The 25,310-nt window shown below is 38.4% G+C and overlaps 1 protein-coding gene across 10 annotated transcripts in view; it reads right to left on the reverse strand.

Moving 5' to 3' along the window:
- LOC128699648 (fl(2)d-associated complex component-like) overlaps positions 1-24,104 on the reverse strand; it is a 139,619-nt gene extending 115,515 nt beyond the window's left edge. For 6 of the 10 annotated variants that reach the window (XM_070099372.1, XM_070099378.1, XM_070099377.1 and 3 more), the window contains exons 1-3: positions 23,968-24,104; positions 14,501-14,648; positions 11,449-11,539 (exon numbers count right to left, since the gene is read on the reverse strand). In XM_070099372.1, the coding sequence (XP_069955473.1) occupies positions 11,449-11,539; positions 14,501-14,634 (225 nt within the window). In that variant the 5' untranslated portion in view covers positions 14,635-14,648; positions 23,968-24,104. Of the gene's footprint in view, positions 1-2,802; positions 2,824-11,442; positions 11,540-14,500; positions 14,649-23,967 lie in introns of those variants that run through there. The other 4 variants (XM_070099376.1, XM_070099371.1, XM_070099379.1 and 1 more) reach the window with 3 other exon arrangements.
- Positions 24,105-25,310: the final 1,206 nt, after the last annotated feature.

Here is a 25,310-nt window from a genome sequence, read left to right on the forward strand (position 1 = left end):
ATATTGACTTAAAAGAGAATGGCAAAGGTGCAGAAAATAAAGCAAGCCATTTATGTGGTAATGCAGTGTGGGTGCAGGGAAATATTTTCATGGGGAAGCACTAAACCTGTAAGGATCATACAACACCTGGAGAATGGGAGGTAATCAGGTTTAATCAAGGGAAGGGTAGCTCCAATTCTATGGATCAACAGCCCTTCAGCAGCATCAAGGTGGTTCCCTTTGAAAGGGTGCAAAAAGGGCATGAGAAAGGGTACTTCTCTCCTACTCATCCAGAAGTGTAAGAGGTCAACAGACAATCATCTATGTCAGCATTCTTCAAACTTCTTTCCTGCAACTCAGTACAATATCACACCCTCATGACCCTACCCCAGTGTTTAGTCTAATAAAAAAAAAAATCTGATAAGGAATCTAAAACACAATAACACACAAGCTAATTTAAAGTTTTTGACTCATTAGGATAAAGTCATATTGTATTAGTTTAAGTAGATTCATTCGATTCATTTTACAAGTACAAAAAGTAATACTGACAAATCAGCGTAAAACTGACTTGTACATCGTGACTGGACATGCATGTTGCTTGCAACTCAATGAAAATCATCTCAAGACCCGGAACCCTATTTAACCCTTAAACGGTCCAAACAGATCGACGTTCAAATTCGTAGTGCTACAAAAGTAGATCTACTTTTTTTTACATATTTTCAAATATAACAAAAAAAAATGTAGATAAAAGTTTTTTTACACGTTTTCACATGTAAAACGAAAAAAAAGATCTACATTTTTTTACATACTTTCAGATGTTGAAAAAACATATACGTTTGGACCATTTAAGGGTTAAGGTGGTCCTAATTTATTATGATCAGTCTCCCCTGGTCATTTTCCATTATGATTTACACGAGGCCTTCCCTGATGTCTCTCTGCATTAACTTTTCCTTCCAGAATGCTAACTACACTCCCATTAGTCTCTTATACTCTACTTCCCTCTTAGAAATTATCCTTGAACTCTATAGTCATTATGCACTCTACATATCCAAGTTACCAAACCACCTACCATTAAGTTTATTTAGGCACAAGTACACATAAGTACAGTTACTAAATAGTGTAAATTACCTCCCATACTCATATACTGTTCAGTCTTTATCTATGACACAACTGTTTTTATTTAATTCAACAGCCTGAAATTCCATAGCTCAGGGTCAGGAAAATGCATTCTTAGTCATAATTTCCTTTAATAATCCTTTCCAGAGATCATCTTTCTCCATAATATTTCTCTTTACACTGTCATAGTGATCATATTTTCTCCATTATATTTCTCTTTACACTATTACATTTTCTCAAAAGTGATATCAAAAACTAAAACTCTCAGTTCCATTATTTTTTGAAAGATGTCTTCTTGTTCTTACCAATATCTTCTATAGAATACATTTGCTATCACGTCTAAATCAGGAATAATATCAATTATCAAAGCCCCTGTCATTGCAAGCAGCCTCACCTTACCTCCTGTGATGAATGGCTTTGCCTCATCCCTCGCTGATCCATTCATACATAAATACCAAACACTGCAACAACATTAAAATTTATGTTACTCACACACATACCATATACAGTGGACCCCCGCATAACGATCACCTCCAAATGCGACCAATTATGTAAGTGTATTTATGTAAGTGCGTTTGTACGTGTATGTTTGGGGGTCTGAAATGGACTAATCTACTTCACAATATTCCTTATGGGAACAAATTCGGTCATTACTGGCACCTGAACATACTTCTGAAGTGAAAAAATATCGTTAACCGGGGGTCCACTGTATTCTGGCATATAAGGAGCACAAGAGACATATCATAATGATCAATCATTAATCATATTCAAGCGCTAATTACCCTTGACCTCTGACCCTGAGCATATAAGGTGCAAGATGATTTTTTTTTTTTAGGCTTTTAGTGGGAAAAAAGGTGCCCCTTATGTGCCGGATAATACGTTACTTCAAAACTTTTACTTTCACAAATGTGTTATTTTCAGAATAACTGTCCTTTCTGCACCTAACAACTCTGCCCCAGTTCTTCAGTAGGCTTTATAATGCAGTGATGTGTATTTCACAAACAACCCACAATTTAGAGAGGAGTCTTTAGAAGTGTTGGTCCATCCTGGAGTTGTGGAGTTACAGAATGATAATAGCCTAGGTCAGCCCAAAACATCATCTAAAACTCTCCTTTTATATTGTGGGATTGTGAACTGTTCCAGCTACAGTAGTGACTGTGAATTGTTCCAGCCACAGTATTGACTAAATTGTTCCAGCCACAGTACTGACTGAACTGTTCCAGCCAGAGTATTGACTGTGAATAGTTCCTGCCACAGTATTGACTGAATTGTTCCAGCCACAGTATTGACTGAATTGTTCCAACTACGGTATTGACTGAATTGTTCCAGCCACAGTACTGACTTCCATTCCTGAGCAGTGTCTAATTTAAAACTTTCACTGGCTCACAATACACACATGATGAGTTTAACAAACTTGCTCACAATATGTCTTATTTTAATAAATGACATCAAGACTGTTCTTTTTAGTGTGAACACAAATTTACAGCTTCATGAGCTTCATTACTTGAAATTCTGCTTTCCTACTCAAGGATAACAACAGTAATATCAGGCATTTTTATAGTTAATAATATCTGGGAACTTTATATTTCTTAAATAAGCACAGAAAACGTGTGTGTTTTGAAGAATAAAAGATGTTTTCTTGTATCAGGGTCCCAGTTGGAATACTGTACACCTACATCTAGTTCCACCTCATCCGCTCCTACCTACACTGTATGATCTGGCAGGTCTTGTTGTGTTGAGAACCTTGACACAAAAAGTATCTTCATGGTTCTGCAAGACAATGATGGAGTGGGTGATGATGGAAGTGTTTCTTCTTTTTCAGGTCACCCTGCCTTGGTGGTTAACGGGCAACATGTACCAAAAAAAAAAAAAAAAATCAACAGAATTTAATAACTCATTACAATATTATTGTTGCAATGCGCAGGTGAGGGGTGCATGCCTGACCAACCCCAGTTATTAACTATAACATCACAACCAAAGGTGGTGGATACCCTGGGCTTCCATGTGTCTCTTGACATAGAATGGCTGCTCTCACCTTTCAAAAGGCAATTTTTTTGCTGAGGCCATGGGAGGCCTAGTTGGAATTATTCCAACAGTTTGGTCCAGCTGAGACCATAGGAAATCTTGCTCGGTTCATATCATACCACCAGTATGGTCCGGCTGGACTCAATAGGGAATGGGGCTCAGTTGGATTTGTATTTCTGCCAATGTCCAGCTGGTCTGTCAGAGAACAGGGGCCTAGTTGGAATTGTACCATCAGTGATGTCAGGTTGAACCCAGAGGGAACAAAGGCCCAGTTGAAATGCTACCACCAGCAGTTCAGCTGGACCCATAGGCCCCATCTAGACCCATAGGGTCCATCTAGACCCATAGGGAACAGGGCCCAGTTGAAATCATACCATTAGCATAGTCTGACAGGACCTAGTTACAAAAATACCCCAAGTGTGGTCTAGCTGGGCCAATAGGGAGCGAGGGCTCAGCTGGAATCATACCACCAGAGTGGTTCAAGGTGACCCATGCCCAGTCGAAATTGTACTAGAAGTGAGGTTCAGCTGAACCCATAGGGAATGAAGACCCAATTGGAATTGCACCCCCAGCATGGTCCCAATAGACCCATAAAAAACAAGGATTCACGCTGAACATACCATAGAAAAATGGAACCAGCAAAAGCATAAGTGTCCACTAGTTGCATTATAAACTGCCAGTTCCAGAAGTGACATGAGCAGGTGAGGCTCTAAACATGGGCCCAGAGGTATGACTGAGCACATGCTAAGAGAGGAATGCAAAATGAGACAAGGGTAAGGCAGGGTCTGCAGAATTAACCAGAGCCAGAAAAATTGCAGCAGTTGGAAAGCCTCTTAACAATATCTCTGGCAACTAAGGCAGAAGCTATCTCCAAAGCTGCCCTGGTCCAATGCAGATAAGGAATTGGTAGAAAATAAGTACAATGTAAGCAGGGAGGAAGGTACTGGCATCAAAATTTGAATAATACTGTAACAGGAAGTGGTCACACACATGAGCTCCACCTGTTGGCTAAGCACTGTCTTCTTTGTCAACTGACAGGAAATAACTGTTGAAAAGAAAAAAAGAGCACATTTCCTGATCATGTCAGTAAGCCATCCTGACAGTTTTAAATGAGCCTATTTTATCTCCGAACTTTTTATACTAAAAACTGTTTACTGTATCAACAACACCATTATAGTACAGGAATGATAGGAAAGCAGAGTGGTGAAAATAGGCATGATATATATTCCAACTTAGGCCTCCGTGGTCCCGTAGCAGCAATCCATTAGCCATAGGAATGGTGAAGCATTTATCAATTTCGCATGCTGTTATGGGTAAAAATAATAAAAATCATACAAAAACATTTTTTACTATGATACACAATCATGCATGGTGCAAACTAGGCATGCAAGCATGAAGCAAAGCAATCATCAATAAGTGAGAATTATGAAAATAAAAAAAATCCTAAAAGCTGCAGAAAAATAATTAAATATTTATATCAAGAAATCTCTTTTTCAAGAATTGTGAAATATTAAATAAAATATTGTTTTTATTGCTCACTTTTATATTTCAGAGTGGTTTGATATTTTAGCTGCAATAATAATAATAATAATAATAATAATAATAATAATAATTTGTGAATTTTGTCATTCTTAATCTCCTGTTTTTAAAAGAAATTCACAAATGGTAACACAACAAGCCATAAATACAACAACAACAATGAAGAAGAAACACTTTAAATTTTAGTACAGTACTCACCTATATAATAGGTAAGTAGTACTGTACTAAAGTTTACATTCAAGAGTGACAGTACCATCATCAGGATCATATACTCTACAAAACAGATGCTTTTAAACGAGACTCCAAAGCATGAATGGATTCCTGATTCTTAACACACATGCTTCACTAAACTTCTTTAATACAGTATACTCCAGTACTTAACCTCTCACATGTGAATAATCAAAAGGAGAGATACTCTGACACAATACAATATTACATTTGGTAACCCATGGTACTTGTACTGTATGGTAGTACAGGCATACCTCGTTAATGCAGCACTTCGCTTTAGAGCGCTTCACTAATACGGTGCTTTTCAATTCGAGTTTATTATTTTGGGTGGTGATGCTCACAACAGCTGACCAGCGCCATTTTTTTTTTTTTAATTTTTACTTTAGCATCCTTTTTTTTTTTAGGACTAGCACTATTGTGCACTTAATAAATGAAAGTGTAAACATGCACTTTTATCTACACTGGCAAGTGAATAATAGGCTGCAATTTATGGCAGTGGTCGGGAACGTAACTCACCATATTAGCCAGGTATGCCTGTATATTTTATTTTTAAAATATTGGCTGACACCAAGGTAGGGTGAGAAAAAAATGGAGAAAGGGGGAACACATTCAGCATCATCCATTTAACTTGTTTTCCCAGAACTGCGTTGACATGCGAGTTTGCGTGATTGATGACTGACTGACTGACTGACTGTGACTGACTGACTGTGACTGACTGACTGTGACTGACTGACTGTGACTGACTGACTGTGACTGACTGACTGTGACTGACTGACTGTGACTGAATGTGACTGACTGACTGTGACTGACTGACTGACTGTGACTGACTGACTGACTGACTGACTGACTGACTGACTGGACGGACGGACTACTACCACCTCTTCCTGCCTATATATAGCCGTCCTGCTCCACCTCTGTTAGTGTGACTTTGTCAATGGTCCAAGTCGGACCGAAACGTCGTCGTAAGCTTCTCTCTTTTATGTGCGGGTTATTTGTGTATTGTTCCAGTCACGGTATTGTGCCTTTTTGTTATTTATTTATTTATTTACTGACCTGACTGACTTACTGACCTGACTGATTTACTGACTGACTGACCTGACTGACTTACTGACCTGACTGACTGACTGACTATGACTGACTGACTATGACTGACTGACTATGACTGACTGACTGTGACTGACTGACTGACTACCTGACCTGACTGGCTTACTTACCTGACTTACTGACCTGACTGACTTACTGACCTGACTGACTTACTGACCTGACTGACTTACTAACCTGACTGACTTACTGACCTGACTGACTTACTGACTGACTTGACTGACTTACTGATTTGACTGATTTATGCACACTCCAGTACAACCATCAACTTCAGTACCAGACCCTCTACCATCCATTTCAGCCCAGTAGGGCCACAGCATAACTCTCCACAATCATCCACAAACACCACCACCCACAATTTAAGGTAAGAAATACTATTATTTATGTTGCATTTGTAATCTTAAGCAGTAAAAACAACATAATACATCACGACAATAAACTACAATTACATATTCACTTTTATTTCTACAAGATCTGGTCTAAAAAAAGTTATTTCGCTTTTTGGGGGCTCCCAGGAACGTAACCCTATTTTTCCCATAAGTTCTTCAGCTTGTATTTAATGGTTTTAACTACCACGGCATTTTCAGGAACATAACTAGCGTGTTAAATGATGGTTTACTGTATGTATGTATGTATGTATGTATGTATATGTGTGTGTGTATATATACATGTATGTATGTGTGGTGTGTGAGTGTGGTGAAAGTGTTGAATGATGATGAAAGTATTTTCTTTTTGGGGATTTTCTTTCTTTTTTGGGTCACCCTGCCTCGGTGGGAGACGGCCGACTTGTTGAAAAAAAAAAATATATATATATATATATATATTTTATTTTTTATTATCACACTGGCCGATTCCCACCAAGGCAGGGTGGCCCGAAAAAGAAAAACTTTCACCATCATTCACTCCATCACTGTCTTGCCAGAAGGGTGCTTTACACTACAGTTTTTAAACTGCAACATTAACACCCCTCCTATATATATGTATGTATATATATATGTATGTATATATGTATATATGTATGAATATATGTATATATGTATGAATATATGTATATATGTATGAATATATGTATATGTATGTATGTATATGCATGTATATGTATGTATGTATGTATGTATGTATGTATGTATGTATGTATGTATGTATGTATGTATGTATGTATGTATGTACGTACGTATGTATACAGTGGTACCTCGAGTTTCTAACTTATTTCATTCCAGAATGCTGTTCGAGTGCCAATACCGAACGAATTTCTTCCCATAAGGAATAATGTAAATTAGATTAGTCCGTTTCAGACCCCTAAAAATACACTTACAAACGCACTTACATAAATGGTAGAGTTGGGAGCAGTTCGAAACTCGGGGTACCACTGTATACCATATACAGTATATATGTTATATATCACAACTATCATATATATAGATACATGGAAGATGTCCTCCTCTAGGTGAAGGTGCAGGGACAGGACCCATAGCCTTGGATAAGTAAGTGAAATGGCTTCAAGGAAAAATACCAGTTCTTCTTGAAGCTGATTGAACTTTTCTCCATTTTTACTCACTAATTTATCACTGGAGAGATCAGGACCCCATTCCTAGCCCTGCCTACTATGCCTCTTTGAGCATCATCCCTGACTTCTGGTCTCTTGGGGCTTATCATATCCACCATTGAAGCTGTTGTTCAGTCTGCCTCCACCTAATGCCTCATTCAAGTCATTCCACTTTTTAACCTCCCTGATAAAGTCATCAGGTTCAGTTCCCTCAACCTCTCTTCACAGTTCGTTCCTCTTGGTTCTGGTAAAAGTCAGGTTGCAAGCCTTTGTGTAGCAGAATAGCCACTGGTTGTGTGGAAAAACAGGATTCAAAGCTTTTGAAGCTGTATCATGTGTTAGCAGCAAGCTAAGCACATTCTGGAAAGTCATCATACCCACAGTATTATAGAAAATTCTTTTCCATTGTTGAAAATAGACATGCTTGTGTACTATCAAGAGTATTTTAGAATAGCTTTACAGTACAGTATGCGCTTTATTTTTTTTTAGTAAATTTTTTCAGAGGATGGTTACTCTATTACTAATACTAATATAGTATCAGTAGATGAGAGTGAAGGTTTACAGTCTCAAAATTTTTATTCGTTTATTTGATGCTTTATGTGATCCAAGAATTTGAGTTAAGCAAGTATTTTAAAGGTTATTCTTTAATTTCATTATTTTTTTTTTAAGAATATGGCACAGAAGATGGATAGGCTGCAATTAAGGAGGATGACAGAATAAGATGCCTAGAAGCAGCAGTGATTACACAGACACAAAACATAACTGAGCAGAATTAAGGGGCACTCAGCATCACACCATTACTCGCACGACTCACTCTCGCACGACTCACTCTCGCACGACTCGCCCTCGCACGACTCGCCCTCGCACGACTCGCCCTCGCACGACTTGCCCTCGCACGACTTGCCCTCGCACAACTCGCCCTCGCACGACTCTCTCGCATGACTCACTCTCACATGACTCATTCTAGCACAACTCATTCTAGCACAACTCATTCTAGCACAACTCATTCTAGCACAACTCATTCTAGCACAACTCATTCTCGTGCAACTCATTCTCACTCAAATCATTCTTGCACAACTCATTCGCATGCAACTCCTTCTCATGCAACTCGTTCTTGCACAACTCATTTTTGCACAACTCATTCTCTGAAAACATGGACAGACCTCTGACCTAATGATAACGAGCATCCCTTCCTAACTATCACTCCCACATCTTGCAACAACTCTGCTTACCTATGATAGGGCATATAAGTTTGTGTATGTGTTGCTCTGTATCTGTTGCCATTATATTTTACAATATCATCTTACCATGATTTGATATAGTATGCAAGCTTGTGTTGCGTGTTGCTCTATACAACTAGTTACTATTTACTGATGTCCCAACAACTGCCAGTAAAGTTTTGTGAAGCTTCCTCTAGTTTCATAACATGAAGGTGCTCTCTGAAACCTTTCAATAGTTTCAACTTCCCTAAGCAGTCTCTCTCCAGATGCAGTATTGCAATTTGTATGGCTTGACCATATTCAGTGGTTTTTACAAGAGGCTCTCCAGCTGCAGTACTGAAATATTAATGGCTTGTTTTTATTCAATAGTTTTTTTATAAAAAATTACATTAAATTGACTGTATGGAGAGTGCAATGGACAACCAAGAGAACTAATTTTGTGTTCTGCTTATTATTTTGTTATGGATTCGAATACGTGCCTTGGATCATTATTGTGCTGAAATTTCCACTATGTATTTGTGTCCTCTTCCAAATAGGGTAGCAACCATTCACGGGCCTTATACTTCTTAATGATGGATGCTATCACCTGTACAGACATGTTCACCTTCTCATGAATATTTGTGTAACATTACCAGATTTATGAAGATTAAGAGCCATGTTACCAAGATCCTTTGACTCACGAAATCATAACATGATTGCAAACAAACCATGGAATGGGTGGGAATTACACCCATGCAAGTGAATCCTAAAACTCCACACCCAGTGGCTTACGCACTGACCTGGAGTTTCATGACCTATTTGCCATGGGTTCACTCCCCACCTGTTCCATAGTTAAGATCCCTTGGGTTGACTGCAGTTGATTTCAGGGATCACTGGTTCTGTAGGGGTAGTCCCACACTAGGCCTCCTTGCAGCTGGCCTGATCAATAATTCTGTTGGTGCTAGCAACACTCAGTCCAACATAGGCAGTACAGCCTAGTTAACCAAGAATTACCCTTGAATAATTACACTGCCTTTCCTACTATGACATCTCTGTTTACTAGAGGCTTGTGTGAGCAGCCCACCTTTATATAGGTAATCCTCGACTTATGATGGGGTTACATTCCGATGAACTCACCAGACGTTGAAAATATCATAAGTTGAATATGAATATATGATAAATCAATAACCATGTAAATAACTAGTCACTGAATATATAAATAAATAATTACTGTAATTAACTAAATACAAGCATTGCAAAGTAAATAAATGAATATGAGTTTATCCTATCAAAAAATGTTCAGTATTATACATAAAGAAAAAAGTTTTAACAGTACACTGACTTGATTACCCAAGGATGGTACAGGTACAGTACATTTAGTGTTATGTTGTACAGTTAGACGTAATGGGCTAGGGAAAATTTGGTCAAGTACAAAAAAAGACACCACATGATATGTCGCTATCACATCATCATAAAGTCAAAATATTGTAAGTCAAACCCACTTTTATACTCAATTCCAACCAGGGTGCATCCTCCAGGATTTTAAAATGATCCTGTTTATTTGTGTAACTACCTGACGGGTACTTGCATACCAGAAATGCCTTTAAGGTTTTTATATTTGACATATTTACAAGGTATGGATAAATGTGACTACTGGAAACCTACAAATACTGTACATGTAACAGTTTTCAGTGAATATGGCTAGTGATACAGTATTTATCATTATATACATGCATTTTTTTTTCAACAAGCTGGCTGTCTCCCACTGAGGCAGGGTGTGCCTTTGCATAAGTGCCCAGATATGACAGTTTACATGTCACTCCTAACAGCCAATATCCCAAACCCCCTCCTTTAACCCGTAAAAGGTCCAAGCAGATCTACGTTCACATGTGTAGCGCTACAAAAGTAGATCTACATTTTTTTTACATATTTTCAAACATAACAAAAAAAAAAGTAGATCAAAGTTTTTTTTACACATTTTCAAATGTAAAAAAACAAAAAAGATCTACTTTTTTACATACTTTCAAATGTTAAAAAAAACGCATATATACGTTTGGACCGTTTACGAATTAAAGAGCAGGCATTGTACGTCCCACCTACAGGACTCAAGTCCAGATAACCGGTTTCTCAGAATCCCTTCACAAAATATTACTCTGCTCACACTCCAACAGTTCATCAGGTCCCCAAAACTATTCATCTCAATTCACTCCTATCTAACACATTCACACATGCCTGCTGCATGTCCAGGCCCCTTGCACACAAAACCTCCATACATGATACATACATACAGTATTCACATGCATGCATACATACATAGATATACACTACACACATACATACATACAGTACACACATGCATAAATACATACATACATTCAGTACACACACACACACACACACACACACACACACACACACACACACACACACACACACACACACACACATGCATAAATAAAAACAAAACACACACAATACCACAAAAAATCAAAGAACAATTATACTCTCAGTGCATTTGTGACAGAAGTCACACATACTGTTCATACACAACAAGAACTGTATGTAGCTGATTAAGCATGCAAAAAGGAATGACTTAATGTCCCTTAAAGCATGTGTCAACATTTAGCATGAACTCAGTGCATATATAACTTGGCACCCTAGGAGCCAGGTGCACAAGTGCCTCTCACCCAAACCAGCCACTACCCCCACCTTCACCTGCAGCTGTTTCTGAGACTGTTGCTGTTGCTGCAGTAGATGTTGGCGATCCTTTACACAAACATGCTTCTCAGGCTTCTTAGGGTGACTTCTGTGTCATCAAGAGCAGCATTGGGGAGAAGTTAACAATTACTCGTACTCAATGAGTCTTTTGATCCTGTAGCATCAATGCTGCTAACTCACCTTAACCCAACAGAAAGGATCTAGGATAGAAAGGAATTACCCACCTAAAATGCAATTTATTAACCTATGAATTCTAACCATTACTTTAAAAAAGTTCCATGTTTATAGTGATTGAATTTTTAATAATATAGACAGTATAAGGATTAGTAGTGCATTTATATGGAATTAAATAATGACTTTCAAGAAAGGATAATCTAGAAAATACAAACTATAAGAAAAAAAAGGCAAAAAATTACAATAGATAAAAGACATTTTACTTGAAAGTTAGATATGGACAGTGCCACAGAAAATTTTCCCCAGTAAGCAGCCCTAATAATTATATGAATATACAGTGCCTGACTTGCCAAAAGAAATCAACAACAATATATCACCTGCCTTAGTGGAAAACGGCAGACATATTAAAAATAAACATGTCTTAAGATGCAGAATTTTTTTGGGAAAAAAAAATGAAAATTACTGAAACTATGCAATATTAGGTAAACTGAGCAAATGGAATCATACAATGAATGATGTACATAGCTCCTATATATAGTGTAATTTTTTAAAAATGCAATTTAAAAAGTACATACAAAATTGAACAGCATGTGGAAAGGCCTTCACAGTGTATGTTATTCAATTCTGGATGAACTTTCTCATTCGCATTTACAAAAAAATCACTCTATATGGAGGAGTTATGAGGGAGTGACAGTAGTTCATTGCTACTGTAACTTGCTTAACTAACAAGTCTTGGATTAACATATAAAAAAGTACGTAGTTGGAAGCTTAGGATTACACCTATCCTTTCAAACTCAAATGCAATAGTAGAAACTAGCACATTACTGCCAAGTTGTAGTAAAATATCCATATTATTGTTTTAATCAGCTCACTGAGCAAATAGCTTAATATAACAATTTGGAGAGGAAACTTTAGATGATTATTTGGTTTGTCCTGAAAGATTATCAAGTCACAACAAAAGAGAAAATATCAAGAAATTCAGAAAACTGGTCATGTGAGGGAAAAAGGTAGAAGACAGGTCAAATGAAGAAGTGAAAGAAGAAAAAGCAGAAGACAGATCAGGTGAAGTAGTAAGAAGAAAAAATACAGAAGAGGTGAATGGAAAGCCAAGGTCAAATCAAGTCAACTGTGTCCTAAAGATTAGAATATTTGACAGACACGGTAGTGTGATTTATTCTTTGGCTCGACATGAATCATCACAGCTGCTCACTGCCACTAGAGGTGCACTGTTCACATGCAAACCACACAGTATCACACTCGTTAATCTATTCGCCCATGTTATTTGTCTTCCTCTCTTCCTTCTACTCCCAATCTCACCAGTGTACTACTTAACTCTTCCCCTGAAAGTTAGAACCGGGTAGTAAACTGATGGCAGATGGAGACTGAATAACACTGAATGCATAGGCCCCTAACTTGAATTTATTTTAACTACACATCCTCTTGATAATTATGCAGAGCAAATATAATAGGCTATGCAATAATTGTGAGCAAGTGATATAAGATGCAAAGCAACAACTACAGGGGAGTTGAATGATAGCTCTAGGTGTTTTTGTGTTGCAATCAACACATCTTCTGGAACTCTAGCTAGAGTTGTTCCCTTGAATGAATCTACCTAGACTTTCTACTCATTTCTGCAACATTGCAAGTTCCTGAAGATGTGTTGATTGCAACATAAAAGGTCTAGAGCTATCATTCAACCCCCTCCACAAGGTTGTTTTGCATAAAAGGCTATAATAGATTTTTTTAATATTTTCTGACCTTTCTTTATTCATTCTCATGGTAAATAAAGGAACTCTCTTTGGCTTATGACTAAAATTAACAGATGCTCTGAGAATACCAATGGTTAGTACTTTCACTTGCAGACTAAAATCCAACTAAAATATGACAAGTTACAAAGGCCACTATTAAGTTATGACATTTCATGACATTAATTGTTAGAATTACATTAATTTCCAGTTACAACAAAGCATATTAGGAAAAAATTAAGAATAACTCAATATTTTCTTAAAATGGTTGCAAATAAGTACTATAGTACTTATAATGGAAGTACTATAGTAGTTCCACCAATTATGCAAATAACTATAGTACTGAAGTTCTATATTATTTGCAATTTTTATCACATTAACTGAATCATAACAATGGTTTAATACCTAAAAAATATATAAAACTGCATAATTTTATTATTATAATAGAACGAATTTTTTTGCAGTGTGCCTCTCATTGTGGTGCATGTGTGGTATGGTTCTGTTGGGGTAAAACTGGTCAAGAAACGTAGCTAATTTGTTTGGATGTTCTGGAAGTTGGAGCTGCTACAAGAGGTCAGTAAGGAGGAAACAGGTCACTAAGTGAAATTCTTTCTATATGTATTTTTGCTAAGTAAATTTACTTTACATAAACAGTCATTAATTAAGTGGGTTGCTACTGTAATTTTTGCTTTAGTATTATTTTATCTGCAATGAAATTATCTTTTACCAATTAAAATAAAAGATCTACTCATGGTGTCCTCAAAACTATGAGGAAAGATTAGTACAGTGGACCCCCGGTTTACGATATTATTTCATTCCAGAAGTATGTTCAGGTGCCAGTACTGACCGAATTTGTTCCCATAAGGAATATTGTGAATTAGATTAGTCCATTTTAGACCCCCAAACATACACAAACGCACTTACATAAATACACTTACATAATTGGTCGCATTGGGAGCTGATTGTAAAGCGGGGGTCCACTGTATTATATCCACCTCTGAGTCACAGGTTAGAAAAATGTACTGAACTACCATTCCAAAGATACTTAATATGAAATTATAAAAATATGCAAATTCACTCCAGGAATCTTCAACTCTTCTCACTTAGACTGTACATAATAAAGAACTTACTTGTTTCCATCTACAGCTTTGGTCCTGGTCGCTTCACTCTGTGTGATTTTTGAAAGGCGGTGGGAGAGACTTGACCGTGACGATGATTCTGTCTCTGCTTGGCTTAAGACCCTACGAGGATCTACTAGTGGCATGATGCACACAACATCTGAAATATATGGAAGCTTGTTAAATATTTTGTACTATTCATTAAAAATACAATATCCATTTTCCCATATTTCCTGTAAGTTTATTTGGGTATAATTATCATACACAGTAACCTATTTGTAAACTACCTAGGAAAACTAAAAAGAGTCAGACAAAGTGACTTATTTCCATTAGCATTATACCTAGTGACAATATTTTTTTGCTTATAATAATAATAATAATAATAATAATAATAATAATAATAATAATAATAATAATAATAATAATAATATCTTTATTTCTACAAGTACGTGTAAAAGGTATACAGACCATAGCTGACATCAATGACATACTACTATATAGAAAGGCACTTGTTGTGCTGAGCATTTCAGGCAAATCTGTACCAGCACCTGTACCAGTGCTAACGAGAGGGAAACACAGGAGACATCGTCAAATCAACAGTACAAAACTCCAAGGTTATAGGACGGTTATACCTCAGTGCCAGTCGTGGGAAAGAAGTGAATAGTTAAACAGTCAAGGTTAATGTTTTAGTAGCTGACCTATATTCAGCTCACCAGTGTACAGTGAGAGAATCATAGCAGAAAACGCCAAATATATCTATAAACTCAAGGAGGTTTAGGTAGTAGGTTGGTAGACAGCAACCACCCAGGGAAGTACTACGTCCTGCCAGATGACTGTGAAACAGAAACCTGTAACTGTTTTGCATGATGGTAGGATTGCTGGTTTCTTTTTCTGTCTCATAAACACGCTAGATAACAGAGATATCTTGCTACTCCTACTTACACTTTGGTCACACTTCACAGACACGCACATGCATATACAGTGGACCCCCGGTTAACGATATTTTTTCGCTCCATAAGTATGTTCAGGTGCCAGTACTGACCGAATTTATTCCCATAAGGAATATTGTGAAGTAGATTAGTCCATTTCAGACCCCCAAACATACACATACAAACGCACTTACATAAATACACTTACATAATTGGTCGCATTCGGAGGTAATCGTTATGCGGGGGTCCACTGTATATATACATACATCTAGGTTTTTCTCCTTTTTCTAAATAGCTCTTGTTCCTCTTTATTTCTTCTATTGTCCATGGGGAAGTGGAAAAGAATCTTTCCTCCATAAGCCATGCGTGTCGTATGAGGCGACTAAAATGCCGGGAGCAATGGGCTAGTAACCCCTTCTCCTGTAGACATTTACTAAAAAAGAGAAGAAGAAAAACTTTATAAAACTGGGATGCTTAAATGTGCGTGGATGTAGTGCGGATGACAAGAAACAGATGATTGCTGATGTTATGAATGAAAAGAAGTTGGATGTCCTGGCCCTAAGTGAAACAACGCTGAAGGGGGTAGGGGAGTTTCGGTGGGGGGAAATAAATGGGATTAAATCTGGAGTATCTGAGAGAGTTAGAGCAAAGGAAGGGGTAGCAGTAATGTTGAATGATCAGTTATGGAAGGAGAAAAGAGAATATGAATGTGTAAATTCAAGAATTATGTGGATTAAAGTAAAGGTTGGATGCGAGAAGTGGGTCATAATAAGCGTGTATGCACCTGGAGAAGAGAGGAATGCAGAGGAGAGAGAGAGATTTTGGGAGATGTTAAGTGAATGTATAGGAGCCTTTGAACCAAGTGAGAGAGTAATTGTGGTAGGGGACCTGAATGCTAAAGTAGGAGAAACTTTTAGAGAGGGTGTGGTAGGTAAGTTTGGGGTACCAGGTGTAAATGATAATGGGAGCCCTTTGATTGAACTTTGTATAGAAAGGGGTTTAGTTATAGGTAATACATATTTTAAGAAAAAGAGGATAAATAAGTATACAAGATATGATGTAGGGCAAAATGACAGTAGTTTGTTGGATTATGTATTGGTAGATAAAAGACTGTTGAGTAGACTTCAGGATGTACATGTTTATAGAGGGGCCACAGATATATCAGATCACTTTCTAGTTGTAGCTACACTGAGAGTAAAAGGTAGATGGGATACAAGGAGAATAGAAGCATCAGGGAAGAGAGAGGTGAAGGTTTATAAACTAAAGAGGAGGCAGTTAGGGTAAGATATAAACAGCTATTGAAGGATAGATGGGCTAATGAGAGCATAGGCAATGGGGTCGAAGAGGTATGGGGTAGGTTTAAAAATGTAGTGTTAGAGTGTTCAGCAGAAGTTTGTGGTTACAGGAAAGTGGGTGCGGGAGGGAAGAGGAGCGATTGGTGGGTTGATGATGTAAAGAGAATAGTAAGGGAGAAAAAGTTAGCATATGAGAAGTTTTTACAAAGTAGAAGTGATGCAAGGAGGGAAGAGTATATGGAGAAAAAGAGAGAGGTTAAGAGAGTGGTGAAGCAATGTAAAAAGAGAGCAAATGAGAGAGTGGGTGAGATGTTATCAACAAATTTTGTTGAAAATAAGAAAAAGTTTTGGAGTGAGATTAACAAGTTAAGAAAGCCTAGAGAACAAATGGATTTGTCAGTTAAAAATAGGAGAGGAGAGTTATTAAATGGAGAGTTAGAGGTATTGGGAAGATGGAGGGAATATTTTGAGGAATTGTTAAATGTTGATGAAGATAGGGAAGCTGTGATTTCGTGTATAGGGCAAGGAGGAACAACATCTTGTAGGAGTGAGGAAGAGCCAGTTGTGAGTGTGGGGGAAGTTCGTGAGGCAGTAGGTAAAATGAAAGGGGGTAAGGCAGCCGGGATTGATGGGATAAAGATAGAAATGTTAAAAGCAGGTGGGGATATAGTTTTGGAGTGGTTGGTGCAATTATTTAATAAATGTATGGAAGAGGGTAAGGTACCTAGGGATTGGCAGAGAGCATGCATAGTTCCTTTGTATAAAGGCAAAGGGGATAAAAGAGAGTGCAAAAATTATAGGGGGATAAGTCTGTTGAGTATACCTGGCAAAGTGTATGGTAGAGTTATTATTGAAAGAATTAAGAGTAAGACGGAGAATAGGATAGCAGATGAACAAGGAGGTTTTAGGAAAGGTAGGGGGTGTGTGGACCAGGTGTTTACAGTGAAACATATAAGTGAACAGTATTTAGATAAGGCTAAAGAGGTCTTTGTGGCATTTATGGATTTGGAAAAGGCGTATGACAGGGTGGATTGGGGGGCAATGTGGCAGATGTTGCAGGTGTATGGTGTAGGAGGTAGGTTACTGAAAGCAGTGAAGAGTTTTTACGAGGATAGTGAGGCTCAAGTTAGAGTATGTAGGAAAGAGGGAAATTATTTCCCAGTAAAAGTAGGCCTTAGACAAGGATGTGTGATGTCACCGTGGTTGTTTAATATATTTATAGATGGGGTTGTAAGAGAAGTAAATGCGAGGGTCTTGGCAAGAGGCGTGGAGTTAAAAGATAAAGAATCACACATAAAGTGGGAGTTGTCACAGTTGCTCTTTGCTGATGACACTGTGCTCTTGGGAGATTCTGAAGAGAAGTTGCAGAGATTGGTGGATGAATTTGGTAGGGTGTGCAAAAGAAGAAAATTGAAAGTGAATACAGGAAAGAGTAAGGTTATGAGGATAACAAAAAGATTAGGTGATGAAAGATTGGATATCAGATTGGAGGAAGAGAGTATGGAGGAGGTGAATGTATTCAGATATTTGGGAGTGGACGTGTCAGCGGATGGGTCCATGAAAGATGAGGTGAATCATAGAATTGATGAGGGGAAAAGGGTGAGTGGTGCACTTAGGAGTCTCTGGAGACAAAGAACTTTGTCCTTGGAGGCAAAGAGGGGAATGTATGAAAGTATAGTTTTACCAACGCTCTTATATGGGTGTGAAGCATGGGTGATGAATGTTGCAGCGAGGAGAAGGCTGGAGGCAGTGGAGATGTCATGTCTGAGAGCAATGTGTGGTGTGAATATAATGCAGAGAATTCGTAGTTTGGAAGTTAGGAGGAGGTGCGGGATTACCAAAACTGTTGTCCAGAGGGCTGAGGAAGGGTTGTTGAGGTGGTTCGGACATGTGGAGAGAATGGAGCGAAACAGAATAACTTCAAGAGTGTATCAGTCTGTAGTGGAAGGAAGGCGGGGTAGGGGTCGGCCTAGGAAAGGTTGGAGGGAGGGGGTAAAGGAGGTTTTGTGTGCGAGGGGCTTGGACTTTCAGCAGGCATGCGTGAGCGTGTTTGATAGGAGTGAATGGAGACAAATGGTTTTTAATACTTGACGTGCTGTTGGAGTGTGAGCAAAGTAACATTTATGAAGGGGTTCAGGGAAACCGGCAGGCCGGACTTGAGTCCTCGAGATGGGAAGTACAGTGCCTGCACTCTGAAGGAGGGGTGTTTATGTTGCAGTTTAAAAACTGTAGTGTAAAGCACCCTTCTGGCAAGACAGTGATGGAGTGAATGATGGTGAAAGTTTTTCTTTTTCGGGCCACCCTGCCTTGGTGGGAATCGGCCAGTGTGATAAAAAAAAAAAAAAAAAAACTCAAGGAAAGTCAGGTTGTAGGTGGCGTTACTCCCCTCAGTGTTTTAAAAATGGCTGAGACAGCAGAACAGGTCAGGAGTCAACAACACCACACAACCCCCGATAAACGGAATTGAGGGGGATTTGGAAGGATAAAACCATTGATTAAACCTTTCTGGTCTACCAGAATGGAAAGGAGTTAGAAGGTAGTTGGTGAAGCCAGACTGTGAAGTGAGGTGGGAAAGGGAGTGTGTAATAAGGGGTTAACTGTAAGGGGTTTGTGAAGTTAAGGGAAAAGTGAGCAGTGAAGAGGGTTTTGAAGAGGAAATTTTACTAGTAATTCAGTGGTGATTGCTAAAGCAGATACTAAGTGTACTAGGAAAAGAGAAATAAATATTATTGTATATGAGTAAAAGAGCGAAGAGCGAAAATGGCAGGCATTAGGGGGGTACAGGCTGCCATAATTATATTTATCTTTCTTCTTCAATTCCATGAAGAAAGAAATCAGTCATGGGGGCTGGAAAAGGTGAATGGAGTAACAGCGGCGGCCTGGACAGTAAAAGACCAACAGTTGCCATCCTACCAGAAAAGTAAATGTCAGTATCGCTGCAAGGTATGGCAACACTGCATACCCAAACAAAAACAGTGGCACACAGCTCTTATTGTAGCGGTCTTAAGTGATGATATCCAAATTAATCCAGGACCTCAAACTATTGTGCAGAGGCAAAACAGACAGATAAATGACGGTGATAATGACGGTCTAGTAGCTAGGAATGATAACCTTAACTCCATATGTAATGCATACATAGGTCAATGTGTGACAATACAGCCATTATTATCTCAAACACCACCAAACAGGTGCATACACTGTACTAAAGCATGCATGAAAAACAGAAAAGGCACCTTATGTAAAATGTGTAAGGGGTGGGTGCATGATGGATGGATGTACAATTATAGCAACGGTGCCAGAATTCATTTTGTGTGTAACAAATGCACTTTGGCACAGTTACCCTTTAGCAGTGATGACATTGATTTACCTATTTTTAATACAAATGACCCATTGCCATATATTGATGATTATGATTGTTTTATGAAAACAGGCCTTCACTTTATTCATGTCAACGCAAGATCACTTCTTCCTATATTGGCAGAGATTAGGATTCTAGCTAACAAAATTAGGGCGGCAGTTATAACCATCTCTGAATCTTGGTTGGATGATACGGTGACTGACGACGAGGTCAAAATAGAAGGTTACAATATAAAACGCTTAGATAGGAACAGAAAGGGTGGTGGAGTATGTGCCTACATTAGAAATGACTTAGCTTACAACCCAAGACCTGGTTTAAATAACAATAAACTGGAGATTCTATGGTTTGAAGTGCTGCTTCCCAAGACCAAACCCATCTTAGTAGGAACTAGTTACCGCCCTCCTACCAGGACCAGTTCTTAGAAGACTTTTCCAGAGTCTTGTCCGGAGTTAAAAACAATTGCGAGACAATAATACTGGGCGACTTCAACATCTGTTTTCAGCAGCAAAATAACGGGCTATGCAAAAGGTATAAGCAAATTCTAGGATTAAACAGTTACACTCAACTAATTAATACACCAAACCGGATCACACAGTTCTCAGCCACCCTAATTGACCACATACTTTGTAACCGCGCTGAGAACATTAGTCAGTCAGGCGTCATTACCACAGGTCTTAGTGATCATTTCATCATTTACTGCACCAGGAAAACCACTAGGGATAGGATAGGCCTACACAGGACAATAAAAATGAGGTCAACTAGAAACTACAGTAAAGAAACACTGGTAAATAGGCTACACAATTGTGACTGGACAGAGATAACAAGTTGCACGGACGCAAATGATGCCTGGGAAAAATTCAAAACAATGTTCACTACCATCCTTGATAATATTGCACCAGTTACAGAGGTTAGGATTAAACGAAGAACTGAACCCTGGATGAATACTGAGATATTAGATAATATGAAATTCAGAGAACAGCTGCTAAAAAGATTTAAAGCAAACAAACAGGATATTGCAGCACTAAATGAATTCCAAAAGGTGAGGAACAAAGTACAGAGACTTATAAAAGGAGCAAAGGCAAAGCACTATTGCTCAAAAATTGACGAGTATAAGCTCTGGCAACAACTAAAACAGTTGGGGTATAGCCATAAGCCAGTAGATAGGTCTAACATAGTACTCACTATCGATAATGAGGTATGCCACGAAACATCTAAGGTGGCAAATCGCTTTAATTCCTACTACACATCTGTTGCATCAACATTAGTAAGTAAACTACCAGCTGCATCAAATACCTTTAACACAGACTCGGATAAGTTTCAAACATACTATACCAATAAAGGGGTAACCCCAAACAGTTGTCAACTAGTAAGTGTATCTCATGACTTTATTCAAAAAGAACTAAGCAGGTTAAACCCAACTAAGAGCACAGGCCCGGATAACATCCCGTCTAAGTTCCTAAAAGATGGTGCTTCTGAACTGTCAATCCCTATTGCTCACATAATAAATCTATCAATCACCACTAATACTGTACCGGAGGGGTTCAAGGAGGCCAGAGTTACTCCTATCTTCAAGAAAAATAGTAGGTCTGATGTAAGCAACTATAGGCCTGTTAGTATACTCAGTATAATATCTAAAATTCTAGAGAGGGCGGTGTATTCTCAAGTAGTTAAGTACCTTAATGACAACAACATTCTCCATAGCTATCAATCAGGCTTTAGAAGATCCTACTCAACCGACACCTCCCTTATTAATCTGATGGATTACCTGAAAACAGAAATGTCAAAGGGGAACCTCATAGGTATGGTAACCTTAGACCTGCAAAAGGCCTTCGATACTGTCAACCACAATATATTATGTAAGAAACTTCAAGCTAGCGGTATAGGTTCTGTAGACTGGTTTAAGTCCTACCTTAACAACAGGAGACAAATAGTCAAAATCAACAAAACGGAATCAGAACCCCTGCCGATAACATGTGGAGTTCCCCAAGGTAGTATTCTGGGTCCCTTATTATTCTTATGTTATGTCAATGATACGTCTATCAGTGTCAAGTGCAAACTCCTACTGTATGCAGATGACAGTGCTCTGTTAGTGTCAGGTAAAGACCCACAAGATATTGCTAATGTTTTAACACTGGAACTGGAGTCCTGCAGCAAATGGTTAGTAGACAACAAACTATCATTACACCTAGGGAAAACTGAAGCCATTCTCTGGCACGAAACATAAACTGAAAAGGGTAAATAATTTTAATGTTCAGTGTAATGGGGAGCCCATCACTTTGGTTTCATCAGTAAAATATCTGGGAATCCCCTTTGACCCATGCATGTCAGGAGAATTGATAGGGAACAGTGTAGTAAAGAAAGCGAATGCCAGACTGAAGTTCCTGTATAGACAAGCACAGAGTCTACCTACTGAGGCTCGCAGGACCCTATGTCTAGCCCTTATACAATGCCATATGGATTACGCTTGCTCTTCATGGTACTCTGCCTTGACAAAAAAACTGAAAGATAGACTGCAAATCACCCAGAACAAAATCGTAAGATTCATCCTGGGGCTGGGACCAAGAGAACATGTAGGTCAGGATGAATTACAGCAGTTGGATATGCTGAATGTTGAAGACAGAGTAAAACAACTGAAGCTAAATCATGTTTATAAAATTGCTCACAAACAGTGCCCAGAATATCTTGCTGTCAATTTTGTCAAGGTTGGGAACCAAAGCAATCATAGTACTAGGGGGAGAGAGCACAACTTTGTAGTACCCACAGTCATTGGCCAGGCTTCAAACACCTTTTATTGTACAGCAATAAACGAATGGAACAGACTACCCGCACATGTCAAAGCCAGTCATAGCATGAACCAGTTCAAGAAGAGTGCCAAAAGGTGTCTGATGAATGTAGCTACAGAAAGGGAGGGGAATGATTTTCTATTTTTTAGCTAACATACGTGTAAATTTTACCTTATTCCTAGTAATGACCCTCGTATTGTAGATAGTCTTTTTAGTATGATAATAAGATGTTATCTTCATTATAGAATAATAAGAAAATATTATAACCTTTATATTATAATAATAAGGTAAAAGGACCCCAATGGAAATAAGTCACTCTGTCTGACTTTTTTGGGTTATCCTAGGTTCTCTACACACATGCTGCTATGTATGATAATTCTATGTAACTGTATTTGTGTATACCTGAATAAACTTACTTACTTACTTACTTACTAATTAGGGTAATTCTGTCCCCAGGATGCAACCCACACCAGTCGACTAACACCCAGGTGCCTTGTACATGTACTTGTAGAAATAATAATAATAATAATAATAATAATAATAATAATAATAATAATAATAATAATAATAATAATAATAATAATAATAATAATAATAATAATAATAATAATAATTATTATTATTATTATTATTATTATTATTATTATCCTATAAAGGGTTTCATCATAATAGTGAAGTTAAGCCCCAAATTGTCATAACATAATTTCAATTAAAGGTCATAATTAAACCAGTATTTCTTGAGTATTAATACCGCTCTTATAAACATCAAAATAAAATAAAACATTAAATTTTATATTTCTAATGAAAGCGGTAAACCTGTAGGCGTTAAACAGCTTCTGGAAAGTGAGAGGTAATCAGTTCTGATCCGAGGAAGATGACAGGGGTACAGCCAACTCCTTGGATCAAAAGCCCTTCCCAATCCCTCTAGTATCACAATTACAATCATAACTAAGCGCTAAACCCACAAGGACCACACAGCATCATCCACCCCCCCCCCCCAAGAGCCGAACATATAATGGCGTCCTCAGAACCTGCTTTAAAAAAACCTCCATGTATCGCAGCAATAACTTAAAATATACCCACCAACGTTTCAAAAAAGCCTTGAATACCTCACCTAACAAAGGAAGGCTTTAAATAAAGCCATCCTGGTCTCTCAAGGGCCACAATGTGCAAAATTCTTGTGATGATGCCACCCACTTGTTGTTGTTGCTGTTGTTGGGGTTGTTAAGGTTACTACAATGTATACCTCAGGAGTCCTACTTCCCTAGACCCAGGGATTAAGTTGGGAAGTAGGTAGGTAGGTAGGTGGGTAGGTAGGTAAGTAAGTAGATAAGTAAGTAGGTAGGTAAGTAGGTAGATAAGTAGGTAGGTAGGTAAGTAGGCAGGTAAATAGGTAGATAAGTAGGTAACTAGGTAAGTAGGTAGATAAGTAGGTAAGTAGGTAGATAAGTAGGTAGCTAGGTAGGTAAGTAGGTAGATAAGTAGGTAGGTAAGTAGGTAGGTAGGTAAGTAGGTAGATAAGTAGGTAGGTAAGTAGGTAGATAAGTGGGTAGGTAAGTAGGTATATAAGTAGGTAGGTATGTAAGTAGGTGTTTAAGTAGGTACGTAAGTGGGTAAGAAAGTAAGTAGGTAAGGAAGAAAGTAAGTGGGTAAGTAAGAAAGTAAGTTCATTTAGGTACAGGTACACATAAGTACAATTATCATACATAGTGTAAGTCACCTAGCATGACCCAATAAAGGTCAGTCAAGGTGACCTATTTAGACTGGGGTCCCTAACTTACTTCCGTTGTGGTCCCTGACTTATTTCCACTGGGGCCCTATTTTGCCCAAATCTGGGCGAGAATCGTGAAGAAAATAAGGTTTTCTCCGGAAAGAGAAGATAAAATTTCGTTTGGATTTTTAATCCCAGAGGGTTAGCCACCCAGGATAACCCAAGAAAGTCAGTGCATCATCAAGGACTGTCTAACTTATTTCCATTAGAGTCCTTAATCTTGTCCCCCAGGATGCGACCCACACCAGTCGACTAACACTCAGGTACCTACTTGCTGCTAGGTGAACAGGACAACAGGTGTAAGGAAACGCGTCGAAATATTTCCACCCGCCGGGAATCGAACCCGGGCCCTCCGTGTGTGAAGTGGGAGCTATAGCCACCAGGCCACCGAAAAGTTCCCAATTACTCCATTAATTTCAGAATAAGTATGATAGGGATCATGCAGCCAGGAGAGAATGAGACACTTGTGCAGTATGTGGGTATCTTTACTGAGGAAACGTTTCGCCAACCGGTGGCTTCTTCAGTCCAATACAGACTGGTGGAAGATAAGGAAGTGTTTGAGGTAATCAGTCCCTCAGCCTTGAATCGATGTGTTCAGTTCACCAACCTTGAGAAAATTACAGCATATGACTGGAGAAGTGACTTGTATACTGATATACTGTTCAACTGCCTCCCAGCATACATAA

The sequence above is a fragment of the Cherax quadricarinatus genome, chromosome 67 (genome assembly GCF_038502225.1).
Source record: "Cherax quadricarinatus isolate ZL_2023a chromosome 67, ASM3850222v1, whole genome shotgun sequence".
Lineage (NCBI taxonomy): Eukaryota > Metazoa > Arthropoda > Malacostraca > Decapoda > Parastacidae > Cherax > Cherax quadricarinatus.